The 21390-nt window shown below is 39.7% G+C and overlaps 2 protein-coding genes across 12 annotated transcripts in view; one reads left to right on the top strand and one right to left on the bottom strand.

Moving 5' to 3' along the window:
* Positions 1–16078, bottom strand: part of LOC133630157 (MORN repeat-containing protein 3-like) — a 53656-nt gene extending 37578 nt beyond the window's left edge. The window contains exons 1-2 of the mRNA XM_062021539.1: positions 15462–16078; positions 6123–6249 (exon numbers count right to left, since the gene is read on the bottom strand). The gene's annotated coding sequence lies outside the window, so the exon portion shown is untranslated. The remainder of the gene's footprint in view (positions 1–6122; positions 6250–15461) is intronic.
* LOC133630158 (uncharacterized) overlaps positions 1–21390 on the top strand; it is a 64025-nt gene that overhangs the window by 9099 nt on the left and 33536 nt on the right. For 5 of the 11 annotated variants that reach the window (XM_062021549.1, XM_062021547.1, XM_062021550.1 and 2 more), the window contains exons 2-7: positions 5527–5621; positions 18951–18993; positions 19547–19624; positions 20854–20931; positions 21021–21095; positions 21201–21227. In XM_062021549.1, the coding sequence (XP_061877533.1) occupies positions 20886–20931; positions 21021–21095; positions 21201–21227 (148 nt within the window). In that variant the 5' untranslated portion in view covers positions 5527–5621; positions 18951–18993; positions 19547–19624; positions 20854–20885. Of the gene's footprint in view, positions 1–5526; positions 5622–17109; positions 17282–18379; positions 18598–18750; positions 18833–18950; positions 18994–19546; positions 19625–20853; positions 20932–21020; positions 21096–21200; positions 21228–21390 lie in introns of those variants that run through there. The other 6 variants (XM_062021541.1, XM_062021542.1, XM_062021545.1 and 3 more) reach the window with 6 other exon arrangements.

The following is a 21390-nucleotide window of genomic DNA, read 5'->3' as shown; positions in this document are numbered from 1 at the left end:
AACTGTATTTAGTGACAGTGCTTTTCTGAAGTGTTCCTGAGCCCATGTGGTGATATCCTTTAGAGATTGATGTTGGTTTTTGATACAGTGCCGTCTGAGGGATCGAAGGTCATGGTCATTCAATGTTGGTTTCCGGCCATGCCGCTTACGTGGAGTGATTTCTCCAGATTCTCTGAACCTTTTGATGATATTATGGACCGTAGATGTTGAAATCCCTAAATTTCTTGCAATTGCACTTTGAGAAACGTTGTTTTTAAACTGTTTGACTATTTGCTCACGCAGTTGTGGACAAAGGGGTGTACCTCGCCCCATCCTTTCTTGTGAAAGACTGAGCAATTTTTGGGAAGCTGTTTTTATACCCAATCATGGCACCCACCTGTTCCCAATTAGCCTGCAAACCTGTGGGATGTTCCAAATAAGTGTGTGATGAGCATTCCTCAACTCTATCAGTATTTATTGCCACCTTTCCCAACTTCTTTGTCATGTGTTGCTGGCATCAAATTCTAAAGTTAATGATTATTTGAAAAAAATGTATCAGTTTGAACATCAAATATGTTGTCTTTGTAGCATATTCAACAGTGTTTCCCATAAACTGCCAAGATACCTGTGGCGGTGGGGGCTTGGCTATGGGCGTGGCTATGGGCGTGGTCACCATGCCATCATCAAGTAATTTGCATAATTTACAACAATGATATGATTTTCTCTAAAAAGGCTCAAACAATGTATACTTACTAATTAATAATAACAGCTTTGTTTTAAACGTCCATCCATCCATTTTACAATATAATTACAACACTTTATGTACATATTTATATACAGATTTGAACAATAAGTTATTCACTGAAATATATTTATTAATTGTGGTTCTTACAAAAAATATATCTTATAAAATATAAAAGCTAAAATGTCTCTTAAAGCTCTGCCCCTTTAATTAGTGCATACTAAATAATTTAACTTTAGCCTACTACTACAACCATATTATTTACCAGCAACATAAAGTGAAACAGAGGCAGAGGTGTCCTGCCACAGTCAGTAACAAATAAACAGAAAACAGTAGTGGTCAAATACAAATAAGGCAACAAGAGAAGTATCCTACACTTCTCTTTTGTAAAGTAAATCTGAACAGCCTATATGGGCATCTACATCAACTATATGATTTTCCTGAGAAGCTGGACAGGACAAAAAAAAAATATATATATATATATATATATTTATTTTTTTATTTTTATTTTAATTTTTATTTTTTTAAATTTGTGGCGGACGTAATTCTTTCGTGGCGGGCCGCCACAAATAAATGAATGTGTGGGAAACACTGTTCAACTGAATATGGGTTGAAAATGATTTGCAAATCATTGTATTCCGTTTATATTTACATCTAACACAATTTTCCAACTCCTATGGAAACGGGGTTTGTACATACAGGTGAGAATAATCAATTAAATGTGTCATATGCATATATGTCCTGGCACACGATTATCATCATTTCATGACCCAAGCAAAAAACTTTTTATACTTTTATACTGAAATAAATACACCTACAATATTAAATAAAAATATAGAAAAAAATACCTGCAGCGGTAATTTACATCCATGAAGGAAAGAAGAAAGTGAATGAATGTTTATAAGTGAATGAATGTTTATAACTGAATTCTGGGACCCCATCTAGCGCCAACACTGCAATCTGACATAAAGTCACATGTTTACAATTTCAAAACACTGCCATTCAAAATTACACTACATGAGCTAATTGGACATTAAATGTGCCACCTGGCCAAACACCTGAATGCTTAATTGTTAACTCTTCAATCAGGGAATAAGCACGATATAAAGACCACAGGTGAGCACTTCTTTCTTTTACAACAACAGAATATGTTGCAGAGGGAGGGGGAGGAAGGGGAAAAGGTAAGGGTAGAGGAGTTCATGGCCAAAGAAGACAACTCTCAAATGAAATTTGATCTTGACACCAAACGTGGGCTGACAATGCGAGAAGCTGGACAGAGAGTGCAGCCCAACTTGAGCCGTTTTTCATCTGGACATTTATATTGGAGCACAGGTATGTAACCACAATTTCACGCTTTGTAATATACACCCCCCGTTATAAGCTGTGTTTCAATTCGGCATTCTTTGCAATGCGCATTTGTGTGGTGCTGACGTCATTGCGCTGCGCGAAGGCTGTCCCACTTTAAAAAAGTTCCAAATGTCCTTCAAATCTGGCCAACAAATCTGTCCTTTTCTATCATTAACACAGTGCTTCTCAAATATTTTCTGTTAGGGCCCCCCCTCGAAAGAAAATATTTTTGCGTGACTATAAATACCGTATTTTATGGACTATAAGGCACACTTAAAATCCTTTCATTTTTTCAAAACTTGACAAGTGCGCCTTATAACCCGGTGCGCCTAATGTACGGACTCATTTTTGTTGTGCTTACCGACCTCGAAGCTATTTTATTTGGTACATGGTGAAATGATAAGTGTGACCAGTAGATGGCAGTCAAACATAAGAGACAATAGAATACGTGTAGACTGCAATATGATGACAGTCACACATAAGAGATATGTGTAGACTGCAGTATGACTCAGGTAAACAACACCAACATTTTATATGTTCCATTGAAAGTATAGAACATTACACACGGCGCTCAAAAATATATCAATGTTTAGTACAACTTTGGTAAGCTATGAAGCCGCACCGCTTGATGGATTGTACTGTGTTTCAACACATGAGTATTATTATGGTGTGTATAAGGTAAGACATTATCAGGCGTTTTGTTTGGCAATATTATGCAAAAGCAACTTTTCTTCCCTTCTGGTACCTGCTGATCTGCGTTAGTCCTGAGAATTTGCACGCGTCCGCCTTTGTAGTCCGTGGCAACACCGTAGTCGATAAGCTTCTTCTTTTTCTTCTTATGTGACATTCATCCTCCGCTGTTGCCATTTCTAATATAAAGTAGTGTAAAGTTCTGAATTATCTGTCAGTAAACTCGCCATGAAAGTGCTAAAACATACCGGTTTAGTCAGTTTAAATTATTCACCCAAGAAAATGGATGGAACTTTATTTACTAGAGAGTTCCGGTCGGACTGTTTTTCACGGGACACATTTCCGGCTTTGCAGAAGTGAGCCATGGATGAGGAGATGCTGCTCCGGTATTGATTTAAGTAAAGTCTGAATGTCATTAAAATAGTTAGCGCCATCTTTTGACACTTCTTCCACTACCGTACTTGCTCGCTACACCACTACAACAAAGATGACGGAGAAATAAATAAATAAGTCACAAAACGGTGCATCTTGAAGCGACTGTCAGAAAGCGGCTTGAAGATGATCTGTAAAACATAATCTATGCAACATTTTGACCAAAGAACCACCATTACATGTTATGTAAACATACTTGCCAACCTTGAGACCTCCGATACCGGGAGGTGGGGGGTGGGGGGTGGGGGGCATGGTTATGAGGGGACTATATTTACAGCTAGAATTCACCAACTCAAGTGTTTCATATATATATATATATATATATATATATATATATATATATATATATATATATATATATATATATATATATATATATATATATATATATATATATATATATATATATATGTATGTATGTATGAAATACTTGACTTTCAGTGAACTCTAGCTATATATATATATATATATATATATATATATATATATATATATATATATATATATATATATATATATATATTTATTTTATTATACATATACATAAAATAAATACTTGAATTTCAGTGTTCCGGAGGCTATCCAGTAGATGGCAGTATTGTCCTGTTTAAGAGTGTCACAACATTGCTGTTTACGGCAGACGAACTGCTTTACGGTAGACTAAACGTGACTGCTGTTGTTGTGTGTTGTTACCGTGCTGGGAGGACGTTAATGAAACTGCCTAACAATAAACCCACATAAGAAACCAAGAACTCTCCCTCGATCATTCTACAGTTATAACGTGATTGGGCAGGCACATTCTTTATATCGTGGGAAAGCGGACGTGAAAACAGACTGTCGCTGCTGTTCCCACTCAGGTCCGCGTTGAGCTGGAGGGGGCGTGGCCTCCAGCTCCGGCTGAATTCCGGGAGTTTATCGGGAGAAAATTTCTGCCGGGAGGTTATCGGGAGAGGCGCTGAATACCGGGAGTCTCCCGGTAAAACCGGGAGGGTTGGCAAGTATGTTTGTAAACCACAAGGTAGTGTTAAAGTTAAAGTACCAATGATTGTCACACATACACTAGGTGTGGTGAAATTTGTCCTCTGCATTTGACCCATCCCCTTGTTAAACCCCTGGGAGGTGAGGTGAGCAGAGCAGTGGTGGCCGCACTCAGTAATAATTTTTGGTGATGCTGAGTGCCAAGCAGGGAGGTAATGGGTCCCATTTTTATAGTCTTTGGTGTGACTCGGCTGGGGTTTGAACTCACAACCTCTAACCACAAGGCCACTGAGCTGGTCATTTAGAAGAAAAAAAAAAGACCCCTTTAATGCGCCCTATAATCCTGTGCGCCTTTTGTATGAAAATAGACCTGACTAGACCCGCTCATAGGCAGTGCGCCTTATAATCCGGTGTGCCCTATGGTCCGGAAAATACGGTAGTATAATTTGTCTGTAAAACTGTTATAACTATACCTCTGCATAACATTGTAATCTTTATAACATTAAAGGAAACAACATACCGGTCATTCCTCGTCTCCCACCGTGGTTACAGTAAAGCCAAGTGCTACACACGCTTCATCATATTCTGGTACGGCAAAAAAAGTATGTTTCCCAAGGTCACGTGGGCCCCGCTTAGCATCGAACCGCCTACTATTTGAGAAGGACTGCATTAACAGAAAGTGTGCATCCGTGTACACTTCACGTACTTTCATATCCTAAGATGCTTTACGCACTCAACTCTGAAAATTATGTCCGACATGGCGGCGCTGCACGGAGGGGAAAGAGCGACTTTATAATGTAAGTATAGCTTTAATTCTTCAGTTAAAACAGCTAAAAGCAGACATGTCAAGCTGGGGTGACGGTAGTGATATACATTTGTGGTAAAATACGAACCTCGACTATTGTAATGTTTAGCGACCTCCGTGCTTATTCCGTGCTGACTTCACTGCAAATAATTAAATGATAATATTATGCTATTCCAATATTTACTGTTACCGGCTATAATGCAAGCAATTTGACAAGATTAGAAACTACATCAATTGTGAATCACATTAATAAAGTAACTGCTGAATAAGATTGTGTGTGGTTGCTGTATGGATAGACCGTAAGGACTTTTTCTGGGACATCTTTTGGATTGTCAGTGTATTTTTAGAAGTACATGCCCCACTATAACAACCATTCATAAGCATAAAAATATATCCATCATTAACTCCTAATTAGGAATAAAATCTTGAAAATGCTTGTCGACAAAGAAAAACCAAAGAAGAGCCAAAAGTCAATCTGAGCCGACAATTGTGTTTAAGGGCTATATAAATAAACTTTGATTGATTGATAAATATTTTCTTTCTTTCCTTTTAGTGATTGTCACACACACACTGGGTGTGGTGTATTTGGTCCTCTGCATTTGACAGATGGAGGGCATTGCGGGCCAGTCTTGGACTAACTTTGAACTCGTAAGTGGCTGTTTTCTAGACAGTTAATCTAATGTTCCATTTTCCTATATTTTGTGTGTATCCTTTTGTGTGGCGACGTGCGTTACCAATAGCCTGCAACAAAATACAAACTAGGGGATTCTTTGATGCAACTTCAGCCACAGCAACCTATTCGTGTGCACGTACAGCTCTCGTGTGCGATTTTGTGCTCTTCCAGAGAGGAGGAGACTGGGAGAGACTATCAGCGAGTTGCACAGCGTGCGGGACGGGATCTATAGTTTGAACCCTGCCTGGTGACACAAAATTCAAGTACCCAAGCTTTAACATTAATAAAAAAAAACAAAAAATTAACCTAACTTGCATAAATATAAATATAAATACACAATATAATATAAAATATGTAAATATCATTCATAAAATATATAATATTTACACAGAAAACAAACTTTGGTTTCTTAAATAGTTATTCAAATAAATACAAATAAAACAAAATTCAAACATAATGTTTCCATTTCAACATACCTTCAACCTTCTGTTGCATTAGCACTGGTAGGTGGTGTGGACTAAAGCGGCCTTGATGAGGTGGATGCAGACTTGGTCATGGTTTTTTCATCTTTGTCCTCAGAAACCTGAGGTGAAGTTGATGGAACTGTTTGAAAAATACAGTGCAACAGTTAAGCACTTGTTACATAGATATTAGCACAGGCTCTACTCTATTTGAAAATATTAAATGTCCATAAGTGACTGTATGGACAGTGAGTGTGAATATGTAAAACAAAAGATGAAAAAGTATGTATGTATCTACGTATGTACTGTATGTATGTATCTACGTATGTACTGTATGCGTTTATGTACATTGTACAGTATGTATTTAACATTTACTGTAATATGTTAAAAAAGGGCACTCTGTTTGACAAGGGATTATTCACTGTGTCAACAATTTGAGGGAGGAAGGCATAGGTATTTTAGCAAAGCAACTATCCAGTTTAGGTAGTTTATTGAATTAAATAAATATTAGCTTTTTTCTTACGCTTTGTACACTGACTATTGGGCTAACATCCACCCATCCATCTTCTTCTGCTTATCCGAGGTCGGGTTTGGGAGGCAGCAGCCTAGGCAGGGAAGCCTAGACTTTCCTCTCCCCAGCCACTTAGTCCAGCTCCTCTCGGGGTATCCCGAGGCGTTCCCGGGGATAATTCTCCCCAACCTGTTCTGTGTCTTCCCCGTGGCCTCCTGCCTGTCGGACGTGCCCTAAACACCTCCCCACGGAGGTGTCTGATGGGCATCCTGACCAGATGCCTGAACCACCTCATCTGACTCCTCTCGATGTGGAGGACCCACAGCTTTATTTTGAGCTCTTCTCGAATGACAGAGCTTCTCACCCTATCTCTAAGGGAACCCCCGCCACCCGACGGAAGAAACGACTTTTGTCAGCTTGTACCCGTGAACTTGTCCTTTTGGTCATAACCCAAAGTTCATGACCATATGTGAGGATTGGAACGTAGATTGACCAGTAAATTGAGAGCATTGCCTTCCGGCTCAGCTCCTTCTTCACCACGACGGTACAGGATCCGCATCACTGCAGACGCCGCCCCAATCCGCCTGTCGATCTCATGATCCACTCTTCCCTCATTCTTGAACAAGAGTCTGAGGTACTTGAACTCCTCCACTTGGGGCAAGATCTCCTCTCCAACCCCGGAGATGGCAATTCAACCTTTTCAGAGCAAGAACCATGGGCTCGGACTTGGATGTCCTGATTCTCATCGCAGTCGCTTCACACTCTGCTGTGAACCGATCCAGTGAGAGCTGAAGATCCTGGCCAGATGAGGCCATCAGTACCACATCATCTGCAAAAAGCAGAGACCTAATCATACAGCCACCAAAACGGATCCCCTCAACGCCCTGACTGTGCCTAGAAATTATTTCCATAAACGTTATGAACAAAATTGGTGACAAAGGGCAGACCTGGTGGAGTCTAACCCTCACTGGAAACTGATCCGACTTACTGCCAGCAATGCGAACCAAGCTCTGACACCAACCATACAGGGAGAAGACCACCACAATCAGATGGTCCGATACACCATACTCATTGAGCACTCACCCACAAGACTTAACGAGGGACACGGTCGAAGGCCTTCTCCAAGTCCACAAATCACATGTAGACTGGTTGGGCAAACTCCCATGCACCCTCAAGAATCCTGCTGAGAGTATAGACCTGGTCCACAGTTCCACGACCAGGACGAAAACCACACTGCTCCTCCTGAATTCGAAGTTCGACTATTTGGCGTAGCCTCCTCTCCAGGTGACCTGAATAGACCTTACCGACCAAAAAGACTTGCTAGGACTCCTTCTTCGGCTTGACGGCATCCCTCACCAGCAGATTCTAGGACTACCACCACGACAGGCACCAACCGCCTTGTGGCCACAGCTCCGATCGGCCGCCTCTGCAATAGAGGTACAGAACATGGTCCACTCCGACTCAATGTCCAGCGCCTCCCTCGTGATGTTCAAAGTTCTTCCGGAGGTGGGAATTTAAACTCTCTCTAATGGGAGACTGCCAGACAATTCCCAGCAGACCCTCACAATGTGTTTCGGCCTGCCAGGTCTGACCGGCATCCTCCCCCACCATCGGAGCCAACTCACCACCAGGTGGTGATTGGTAGAAAGCTCCGCCTCTCTCTTTACCCGAGTGTCCAAAACATTGGACCGCAACAACGGAATCACCTGAGGGAGCACTCTCAAGTACTCCTTGCGTAAGCACAAACAACAGTCAGAACCCGTCCCCCAACCCGAAAACGGAGGGAAACTCCAACGTACAGGCTCTGAGCCGAGGGGCAACAACAATTGCCACCTCAGCCTGTCGCCTCTCACTACTTGGAAGAGAGTCCAGCCCCTCTCGAGAGGACTGGTTCCAGAGCCCTTGCTGTGTGTCGAAGTTAGTCCGACTAGATCTAGCCGGAATTTCTCCACCTCGCGCACCAGCTTAGACTCCTTCCCCCCCAGCAAGGTGACACTCTACGTTCCAATAGCTAGCTTCTGTAGCCAAGGATCGGACCGCCAAGGTAACTGCTTCGGCTGCCGCGCAACTCACACCACACCCAACCTCTATGCACCCTCCCATGAGTGGTGAGCTCATTGGAGTGGGGACCCACCATTGAGCCCCACCTCTGGGCCTGGCTCCAGAGGGCAGGGGGCCCTGGCGACCCGCGTCCAGGTGAGGGAAATCTGGGTTTTGAATCTGACTTTCTATAGAGGTCTTTGAGCTGCTCTTTGTCTCGTCCCTCACCTAGGACCTGTTTGTCTTGGTAGACCCTACCGGGGGCATACAAGCCCCCGGACAACACAGCTCCTAGGATCATTGGGACACGCAAGTTCCTCTACCACAATAAGGTGGCAGTTCAAAGAGAAGCGGCTAACAAAGCATATTCAATAGCATTAAGCACATCTGTTTTTGTGTGCGTAGTGGGTATTTACATGAGCATTAAAGGCCTACTGAAACCCACTACTACCGACCACGCAGTCTGATAGTTTATATATCAATGATGAAATCTTAACATTATAACACATGCCAATACGGCCGGGTTAACTTATAAAGTGACATTTATAATTTGCCGCTAAACTTCCGGTTCGAAATGCCTCTGAGGATGACGTATGCGCGTGACGTAGCCCGGCGAACACGGGTATGCCTTCCACATTGAAGCCAATACGAAAAAGCTCTGTTTTCATTTCATAATTCCACAGTATTCTGGACATCTGTGTTCGTGAATCTGTTGCAATCATGTTCATTGCATTATGGAGAAGGAAGCTGAGCAAGCAAAGAAGAAAGTTGTCGGTGCGAAATGGACGTATTTTTCGAACGTAGTCAGCAACAACAGTACACAGCCGGTGCTTCTTTGTTTACATTCCCGAAAGATGCAGTCAAGATGGAAGAACTCGGATAACAGAGACTCTAACCAGGAGGACTTTTGACTTCGTACACAGACGCCTGTAGAGAACTGGGACAACACAGACTCTTACCAGGATTACTTTGATTTGGATGACAAAGACGCAGACGTGCTACTGTGAGTATGCAGCTTTGGCTTCTAAACATTTGATCGCTTGACCGTATGTGCGCAACTTTTTTTTGCGTATGTACGTAACTTTTTAAAAATATATAAGCTTTATGAACCTTGGGTTAGGTGAACGGTCTTTTGGGCTGAGTGATTGTGTGTGTTGATCAGGTGTTTGAATTGTATTGACGTGTTCTATGGAGCTAGGAGCTAGCATAGGAGCTAGGAGTTAGCATAACAAACACGCAGGTGTTTTTATGCAGGATTAATTTGTGGCATATTAAATATAAGCCTGGTTGTGTTGTGGCTAATAGAGTATATATATGTCTTGTGTTTATTTACTGTTGTAGTCATTCCCAGCTGAATATCAGGTACCGTGAGTATGCAGCCTTGGCTGCTAAACATTTGATAGCTTGACCGTATGTGCGCGTCACGTACGTAACTTTTTAAAAATATATAAGCTTTATGAACCTTGGGTTAGGTGAACGGTCTTTTGGGCTGAGTGATTGTGTGTGTTGATCAGGTGTTTGAATTGTATTGGCGTGTTCTATGGAGCTAGGAGCTAGCAGAGGAGCTTGGAGCTAGCGTAACAAACACGCAGGTGTTTTTATGCAGGATTCATTTGTGGCATATTAAATATAAGCCTGGTTGTGTTGTGGCTAATAGAGTATATATATGTCTTGTGTTTATTTACTGTTGTAGTCATTCCCAGCTGAATATCAGGTACCGTGAGTATGCAGCCTTGGCTGCTAAACATTTGATAGCTTGACCGTATGTGCGCGTCACGTACGTAACTTTTTAAAAATATATAAGCTTTATGAACCTTGGGTTAGGTGAACGGTCTTTTGGGCTGAGTGATTGTGTGTGTTGATCAGGTGTTTGAATTGTATTGGCGTGTTCTATGGAGCTAGGAGCTAGCAGAGGAGCTAGGAGCTAGCGTAACAAACACGCAGGTGTTTTTATGCAGGATTAATTTGTGGCATATTAAATATAAGCCTGGTTGTGTTGTGGCTAATAGAGTATATATATGTCTTGTGTTTATTTACTGTTGTAGTCATTCCCAGCTGAATATCAGGTCACCCCCGGCTCTCACAGCATCTTCCCTATCTGAATAGCTTCAACTCCCCACTAGTCCTTCACTTGCACTTTACTCATCCACAAATCTTTCATCCTCGCTCAAATTAATGGGGAAATTGTCGCTTTCTCGGTCCGAATCTCTCTCACTTCATGCGGCCATCATTGTAAACAATAGGGAACTTTGCGTATATGTTCAACTGACTACGTCACGCTACTTCCGGTAGGGGCAAGCCGTTTTTTTATCAGATACCAAAAGTTGCAATCTTTATCGTCGTTGTTCTATACTAAATCCTTTCAGCAAAAATATGGCAATATCGCGAAATGATCAAATATGACACATAGAATAGATCTGCTATCCCCGTTTAAATAAAAACAATTCATTTCAGTAGGCCTTTAAGTTGGTTGGCGTGCATGCAGCAGTTTCACAGCGGCCATAGAGCCACAGTCATACTGGCCTTTTACTGTTTCTTCACTCTCTTGTTTTTGTTCCTCTTCCATTTCTGGCTTCGTGAAGGTTCACTTTGTTTAATTTTTTAACCGTATTTTGACACGCAGTCAGCAAAAGTTCAGATGGATACCCCCTTTCAGTTGGGGGACCTAGGCAATTCCTAGTTTACATACTCGGTTGTGGCGGGCCTGTAAACACCAATTTTAAAAACTTTTAAAACATAAAATTATTATTATTATTATTTATTTTTTTGTTGTAGTTGTCCTGCGCAGCTTCTCAGGCAAATCATATAGTAGATGTAGATGCCCATATCGGCTGTTCAGATTTACTTTACAAAAGAGAAGTGTAGGATACTTCTCTTGTTGCCTTATTTGTATTTTGACTTTATTAAATGTGTTTATATTATCATTTGGTGCAGCCGGGCCGGAGCAGGAGGGGATAGAAAGAGAAAAAAAAGGAAGACAGAGGGGGAAATTGTGGGGACAAGAGGGGGATTAGACAGAGAGACAAAAACAACAACAGCAAACACAACAACAACAACAACAGAGCAACATCAGCAAATACAACATGTACAAATATGATGGTAAAAGTAATAGCAAATAAGCAGTTAGCGAAAATAAAAAATAATACAGAAATGACAATGAGCATTATTACACTAAAAATGGAGCAATATGAATACCAATAGAAATAGTGCTATTGATAATAAACAATACCAATACTTTTCCTTTATTATCAACAATACAATTGTTCAAATGCAACAATACATATACGTAATGATAACTTGAGATACGAAAGAATGCAGAAAAATGGAGGGGAAGAAAGAGAAGCAACCTACATTAACCTTGTAGATTGTTATAGTAACAATAGGTTAAGCTTTGTCAGTGTGCCATGTGTTATACCCAGTTTACCCTAGGGCAACGTTAATATATGTTTGATGAAACGTGATTATGTGCATGAGTGTATGTGTGCACATGTACTTATATATGTACAGTATGTGTATATGTGTGCTTGTACAGTGAATGTATATGTACAGTATGTGTATATGTGTGTTTGTACAGTGAATGTATATGTATAGAATGTGTATGTGAGTGTTTGTACAGTGAATGTATATGTACAGTATGTGTATACAGTGTGTGTTTGTACAGTGAATGTATATGTACAGTATGTGTATATGTGTGTTTGTACAGTGAATGTATATGTACAGTATATGTATGTGTGTGTTTGTACAGTGAATGTATATGTACAGTATGTGTATGTGTGTGTTTGTACAGTGAATGTATATGTACAGTATGTGTATGTGTGTGTTTGTACAGTGAGTGAATATGTACAGTATGTGTATATGTATGTTTTTGCAGTGAATGTATATGTACAGTATGTGTATACAGTATGTTTGTATAATGAGCGTGCGTGTGGATGTACGAACTTTGAGTGTGTAAATATGTACTGTATTTGTATATGTATGTGGGAGCGTAGGTACCTATGTATGTATGTGAGTATATGTGAATTTGCATGTACAATACATTTGACTCCCAGTGTGTGCGGGAGCCAGAGTACGGCCCCAGCCTCCCCGAGAGCCCATCCCACAAACAGTAGGTGTGGTGCCCAGGGGACCAGGGGCCACCGCCCCCACGCAGCCAAGCCGGACAGCGACAGGAACCCCAGAGCCTGGCCCACCGCGCCGCCCACAAGGGCCAGCAGCAGGCCGCAGACAGACGCACCCGGCAGAGGACAAGGCACGAGAAAAGCAGGGGGCAGCCAGACCCCAAGCCAGCGAGAGACCACACCCCACACGGACAGAAAGGCGGGACGCCCCGCCCGAGGGGCCCGGAGACCCCCCGCAACCGGACGGGAAGACCGCCCCCGCCCCACCGGCAACCGGGCCCCCACGAGCCCATCCCCACCCCCGGAGAGCGCGGCGAGGCCAGCCCACGGCCACCCCACCCAAGCCGGCCGCCACAGGACCACCCAGCACGGGGCCACGGGAACCACCTGCAGGGACCCCAACGATGGAGATGGAACAACCAGCAACCGCCCCGCCGAGTCCCCCCCCTGAGGTAGGGGAAAATAAATAAATAAATAATAAGAATAATAATATTAATAAAATATATTAAAAAATAAGAATAAATAAATAATTAAATCTATTTAGGAAAAAAAAAAAGAATTAAAAGAAGATCACAGACATGCTGACACACAAGGTCGCTACCCCAACAACTGGCCGACTTGCAGCACCCCGGAATACCCTGCAGCACCAAGCTACCACAGTAGACGCAGGGACCAGACCCAGCAGGCCCCAACCAAGACGGGCACCCGGAAAGGATGGACGGCGGGACCCAGGAGCTCCAGACACGCAGTCCGGATGCAGTAGCCTGAGGCGCCGACCCCCACCCGACAGGCAGGCCCAGAACGTACCCCCAGAAATATACATACATATCTATATACATACACGTACACATACACACATATACATACATACATACATACATACATACATAAACTTATTAAATGTGAAAAATATTAACAATTGTAAAACAAATGTGTTCAGTTAAACCACTAATGGTAACAAGCTACCCAATGTTTTTCTTGTTATATTTTTTGCTTTGAAAAATGTAACCGTGAGCAAGTTGCAAACATCCCCTTTAAACTGTGATGAAAGTTTGTATTTCCCACACATATATGTTGAAGTTTAAACTACACTAAGTCATTTCTGTGGCCTCATAGAAGTGTGAAATACTTAATGTTCAATTCATTCAGAATGGGGATAAATACATAGGAATATAGAAAGGCAATTTTTTTGAATATATTTAGATTAATAAATACTAAGGATGTTTTGATATTTGGATAACAATAATTTATGAGTGGGATACTGACACATAGGGGTGGGCGATATTGCTGAAAACTGTATCACATAGGGGTGTAACGGTACGTGTATTTGTATCGAACCGTTGCGGTTCGGTCCGGAGGTGTACCGAACGAGTTTCCACACGGACATATTAAGTAGCGTAGCGCACGTTGTGTAAACAATGCACACCGAGGCACAACACACGGCACGCTAGCAACGACCGGGTTACGACAACATATAAAAGCCAGAGCTGGATGACCCTCCTGCCTCATTAAGATCTCCCGTTTGGGAACACTTCGGCTGCGCGGTGCGGAGGACGGAGGTTTGCCGACATTGTTCAGCAGCGGTAAGGCATGCTTCTGCCAACACGTCAAACATGCTAACCCATTTGAACATCGCTTCAACAAAGTAGACCCCGACTTAAACAAGTTGAAAAACTTATTAGGGTGTTACCATTATTTAGTGGTCAATTGTACGGAATATGTACTGTACTGTGCAATCTACTAATAAAGCTTCAATCAATCAAAAGATAAAGACAAGCAAACAGCTCCCACCTTTTACTGCCAAGTTAGCCAGGCAGGGGGGGGGGGGAGTTCATCTGAGGCTGAGTTGACTTGAAACTGTTTAATGTTGCACTTTTTATATGTAGAAGAAAGGCAGTTTACTGTACTGTGCAATCTACTAATAAAAGTCTCAATCAATCAATCAATCAATCAAAAAAAGCACTTTATATGTAGAAAAGTTTTGTTAAGAAACCATTCTGAGCCTTATCTTATTTAGTTTTTATTTTATATATGTTGACCACATTAACCCTGGCAATGGACCCTGTGTGTAAATGTATGTTATGCCATTGTTAACAAATTTGGTAAATATATAACCAAAAAATTTATATTTTGTTGTTTTCTTACTGTACCGAAAATTAACCGAACCGTGGCCTCGAAACCGAGGTACGTACCGAACCGAAATTGTTGTGTACCGTTACACCCCTAGTATCACAGTATAGTTTTTTTATATTAGTCCTCGTAACCCCAAATGGAGCAAGCGGTGTAAGATGGATGAATGGATTTCCATAAAAAAAATGTTTTATGACCTATAGAAAATATGGACCGGGAGAAAAATAGATTAAAGTTCAACATTTGTATTTCAAATGTATCCTTCCTCTGATTACACTCCCCTCAGCTATCAAGCCAGAAAGGTAAGAAAATGTCAATACAACAATGAAAACTGTTCATGTAAGCAACATTTAAAAATCACAATAAACACTTACCAATAACCTCTTTAAATCAAGGTGCAAAAACAAGAAATATGTAAGAAACTGCACTTTTTTGGGGGAATTTTGTCTATCGTTCACAATCATGAGAGACAAGACAAAAGTTCGTTTTTTATGTACTGTAGTTGTAATGACATGGCGTGCTCCGTGTATCATGATCGATATTAAAGTCACTCACTTGATCGACAGTTGTTCGTCTGGTCCAGCTCGCCCGGGACGTTTCCTGTTGATTTTTGGTAAGCACGCCATTTATGTCGAAATAGCATGGCTTCAAATTCCACATTTGCAGCTTCAAGTCGATTTTAAGATTAAGATTAAAGTACCAATGATTGTCACACACACACTAGATGTGGTGAAATTTGTCCTCTGCATTTGTCCCATCCCCTTGGGGAGCAGTGGGCAGCAGCGGCGCCGCGCCCGGGAATCATTTTGGTGATTTAACCCCCAACTCCAACCCTATGTTGCTGAGTGCCAAGCAGGGAGGTTATGGGTCCCATATTTATAGTCTTTGGTATGACTCGGCTAGGATCACCTCACTCTGTCTGCTTTCGTCTGCTCCAACGTTTCACCCTCTTTTTCATGCTTGCTTCAATAAGCAGTAGTTCATCCTCTGTATATTTAGCTTCAAAAGTCCAAAAGTAGTCGTCTTCGTTGTTTTTTACGAAGTCTACCATGATTAGAACACACGCATGTGTTTGATTCCGGAAGTAGTAACACAAGTTGTTGCCAGAAGTCAGACGTGCGCTGCTATGGAACCAAAAATAAATGCACGGAAAAAATAAATCAAAATAGGGTAAATATAGAACATATTACATATTGTCATGAAGGTGTGTCTTACTACATTACATATAGACTTGCAGTGTGTATATAAAAGGTTGCTGGAGGGTTTTGAAGTTGTTTTAGAGGCCTTTGAAGGCTCCAACGGTGACGCCCATTAGCTGCATCTTTCAAGCGTTTTTTTTTTTTAATCAACTTTATATAATCCTAAAAAAAGATGTGTGTTTGAGGATAATGCATATATTTGTATATATTTTTTTCAAAACGGTTACAAAAAAGTGGGACGCCAAAAATTTACTGTGGGACCCCATTTTTATGACTTGATGGGGTCCCTGGGGCAATTCCTAGCACCAACACTGTACATACATATATATATGTACATATATATATATATATATATATATATATATATATATATATATATATATATATATATATATATGTACATATATATATATATGTACATATATATATATATATATATATATATATATATATATATATATATATATATATATATATATATATATATATATATATATATATATGTACATATATATATGTACATATATATATATATATATATATATATATATGTACATATATATATATATATATATATATATATATATATATATATATATATATATGTACATATATATATATATATATATATATATATATATATATATGTACATATATATATATATATATATATATATATATATATATATATATATGTACATATATATATATATATATATATGTACATATATATATATGTACATATATATATATATATATATATATATATATATATATATATATATATATATATATATATATATATATATATATATATATATATATATATATATATATATATATATATATATATATACCCACACAGCAGAAGACTGCTATACGGATCCGCATTCAAGTCGCCCAACCCGCGTTACTGTCACATTCGTTTTGGCTCCGCCTAGAGGATACAGCTCCGCGTCTGAAAATTGTACGGTCAGACAGCTGATCCTGAGCGGACTCGTGTCTGATTCGCATACGCGGACGCGACAAACTAAACCGGCGCGCGCCGCCTAGAGTTAAAGGCTCCGCCTACGCGCGCTGAGCCGGCCAATGTCTGCACCCGCAGACGTGGACGCGCCTACTAGCGTGTACGCGCATGAGCCAAGATCTCTGGACTTTCTTTGCTGGAACACAAACGTAAGTATAGATTTATTGATTTATTGCTACATTCGCAGTAAAGATCGGCCTTTGTTTTTCCATCATCATTTATGTATGATTGTAATGACATTGTTTGATATTAGGACTTTTTCATGCTTGCTTCAATAAGCAGTAGTTTATCCTCTGTATATTTAGCTTCAAAAGATAAGGTTGTGAATCCTTATATGTCCAAAAGTAGTCGTCTTCGTTGTTTTTTATGAAGTCTACCATGATTAGAACACACGCATGTGTTTGATTCCGGAAGTAGTAACACAAGTTGTTGCCAGAAGTCAGACGTGCGCTGCTATGGAACCAAAAATAAATGCACGGAAAAAATAAATCAAAATAGGGTAAATATAGAACATATTTCATATTGTTATGAAGGTGTGTCTTACTACATTACATATAGACTTGCAGTGTGTATATAAAAGGTTGCTGGAGGGTTTTGAAGTTGTTTTAGAGGGCTTTGAAGGCTCCAACGGTGACGCCCATTAGCTGCATCTTTCAAGCGTTTTTTTTTTTAAATCAACTTTATATAATCCTAAAAAAAAGATGTGTGTTTGAGGATAATGCATATATTTGTATATATTTTTTTCAAAACGGTTACAAAAAAGTGGGACGCCAAAAATTTACTGTGGGACCCCATTTTTATGACTTGATGGGGTCCCTGGGACAATTCCTAGCACCAACACTGTACATACATATATATGTACATATATATATATATATATACATATATATATATATATATATATATATATATATATATATATATATATATATATATATATATATATATATATATATATATATATATACTGTATATACAGTGGGGCAAAAAAGTATTTAGTCAGCCACCCATTGACCCATTGACAATCAATGGGTGGCTGACTAAATACTTTTTTGCCCCACTGTATATGTATATATATATATATATATATATATATGTATATATATATATATATATATATATATATATATATATATATATATATACCCACACAGCAGAAGACTGCTATACGGATCCGCATTCAAGTCGCCCAACCCGCGTTACTGTCACATTCGTTTTGGCTCCGCCTAGAGGATACAGCTCCGCCTCTGAAAATTGTACGGTCAGACAGCTGATCCTGAGCGGACTCGTGTCTGATTCGCATACGCGGACGCGACAAACTAAACCGGCGCGCGCCGCCTAGAGTTAAAGGCTCCGCCTACGCGCGCTGAGCCGGCCAATGTCTGCACCCGCAGACGTGGACGCGCCTACTAGCGTGTACGCGCATGAGCCAAGATCTCTGGACTTTCTTTGCTGAAACACAAACGTAAGTATAGATTTATTGATTTATTGCTACATTCGCAGTAAAGATCGGCCTTTGTGTTTCCATCATCATTTATGTATGATTGTAATGACATTGTTTGATATTAGGACTAGCAGTAAAACTTTATATTCTGTAAAAAAAGGCTTTTATTTCCAGCGCCGCCTCCCAGAATGCTTTGCATGGGGACGTGCGTCTGACGTCACGTATCCAGAAAATTCGAAATGGCTGCACGCGGTAGGTGAGGCCCGAGCGAAGAAAAGTGGAAAAGAGTGTTATTCGTCAAAAAACCCACACAACGACGGTCATTTTTTCGCCGTGCTATTGTAAAATTGTCTTATCTGTGTTTTGTATTCCAGGGGACCCCGACTCCAAAATGTGAAAGTTTCCCACGTGAAGCCGGTGAGTAAAAAGTTCAATACAGTTAACTTAGGCTATCTTTTGTTAGAGGCTGTGAATGTGTGTAGGTTACATGCTACTATATTCCACATATTTCCAACTGCTTGAAACGAAAGCGTATTACTTTATTGTCAGTGTTGTTTAGGCCCAGGTCGCTAACGTTACTTAGTTAGGGACGGCGTGGCGAAGTTGGTAGAGTGGCCGTGCCAGCAATCGGAAGGTTGCTGGTTACTGGGGTTCAATCCCCACCTTCTACCATCCTAGTCACGTCCGTTGTGTCCTTGGGCAAGACACTTCACCCTTGCTCCTGATGGCTGCTGGTTAGCGCCTTGCATGGCAGCTCCCGCCATCAGTGTGTGAATGTGTGTGTATTGAATGGGTGAATGTGGAAATACTGTCAAAGCGCTTTGAGTACCTTGAAGGTAGAAAAGCGCTATACAAGATTTATCTTTTTTTTTTTTTTTTTTTTTAGTCAACAACGTAACGTTAACGGAGTGGAAACAGCCGTTCTTTGCTATTAATATGAGTGTGTATTATTTCTTTCTTTGTTCTTTAGTGGAGCTCGAGATCCTGTTTACTGTGGACTAGCTGTGTGTGACGCCCTGTTGTTTTTGTTTCCATTACAAAAAAAAAGGTATGTCTGTGTTTTTTGGCATAGTTAATTGTAGAAAAAAATATAAAATGAGGTGATGTGAGTGGGAAAAATTGCTGCACATATTAAGGATCCTTTTTCTTGATCTATATTTTTGTTATTTGCTGATGTATATATTTTATATGCTGTTTTTTATTTAATTAATTTATTAGAGACTATTTCATGCTTTATTTACCTTTTTTTATTATTATTATTTTATTTACTATTATTATTATTATTTCCGCATGTAAGCATAAATAATTGATCATATTAGTACATTGTTTGATTGCTTTGCTTAATGCATTCCATAATTTAATTCCACATACTGATATACTGAAGGTCTTAAGTGTTGTACGTGCGTACAAATGTTTTAAATTACATTTCTCTAAGATTATTTTTCTCCTCTTTTTTTGAGAATAATTGTTGTATATTCTTGGGTAGCAGGTTATAGTTTGCTTGATTTATAATTTTAGCTGTTTGCAAATTCACTATGTCGTGGAATTTCAGTATCTTTGATTCAATAAATAAAGGATTTGTGTGTTGTCTATATCCAACATTATATATTATTCTAACTGATCTTTTTTGTAACACCGTTAATGAATGAAGTGTACTTTTGTAATTATTTCCCCATATTTCTACACAATAACTCAGATATGTAACACTAGTGAACAGTAGAGAATATGAAGTGATTTTTTGTCTAGAACATGTTTTACTTTATTCATTATTGACGTGTTTCTTGCTACTTTATGTTGTATATTTTTGACTTGAGATTTCCAGTTCAATTTATCATCAATCATTATACCTAGAAATTTGGTTTCATTTACTCTTTCAATTTCTATTCCGTCTATTTGTATTTGTGTTTGACTTTCTCTTCTACTGTTACCAAATAGCATTATTTTAGTTTTACTGAGATTCAAAGATAGTCTGTTTTTTGTCAAACCATCTTTTTAATTTGTTAATTTCTTCTGTTATTATTTGTATTATCTTCTGTGTGTTCTCTCCTGAACAAAATGCTGTTGTATCATCCGCAAATAATACTAACTTTAAATATTTTGTAACTTTACAAATGTCATTTATCTAGACATTGAATAATTTAGGTCCTATATTGATCCCTGAGGTACACCACAGGATATATTTAGCGTTGTAGACGAAACCACCACATTAATATTAAAGATATGGTTAACATTCTTAGTGCTAAAGATATTCCCCTCTCCTTGTATCCCTTCTCCCAGCTCCACCGTCTCGCCAAGTGCCAGCAAGAGTCATGAGTACTTGTCAACTCGACTCCTCAACTGGAGATAACTTTCTAGGTAAAGACTGATCTCCAAAATAATATCTCAGCGTCCAGTAACCATGGTTAACAGATCACAACCATTTAATATCAATTTATCTCCATTAGCACCTCACCATGGGGAAGGATGTATTCATATGCCTTCACCAGCACCTGCATTAAACATGCAGAGAGTTACACAAGGTAGGGACTGATCTCTGTATACACTACACCCATAATTTCAAACCCTACTTTACGATTGAGCTGAAGTTCTGACTATTATGACCTGTACTTTTACCTTTCTTATAGTTCTTACCACCTTGGGGCACCATTCAGGTAAAATCTCAGCTCATCTTACTTGCTTATCTGTATACACTAACACCTGTGCATGCTTTTGTCCACGTTGTTCCTTTGACGATGAATAAATACCCCTTTTTTTTCTTTCTACATTAAGGGTGCCTTTTCATCTGATTACATTTATAATGAACAGGGACATTGC

The sequence above is a fragment of the Entelurus aequoreus genome, linkage group LG15 (genome assembly GCF_033978785.1).
Source record: "Entelurus aequoreus isolate RoL-2023_Sb linkage group LG15, RoL_Eaeq_v1.1, whole genome shotgun sequence".
Taxonomy (NCBI): Eukaryota; Metazoa; Chordata; class Actinopteri; order Syngnathiformes; family Syngnathidae; genus Entelurus; species Entelurus aequoreus.
Note: the sequence above shows the minus strand (reverse complement) of the source record. Positions and strands in the feature narration are given on the sequence as shown.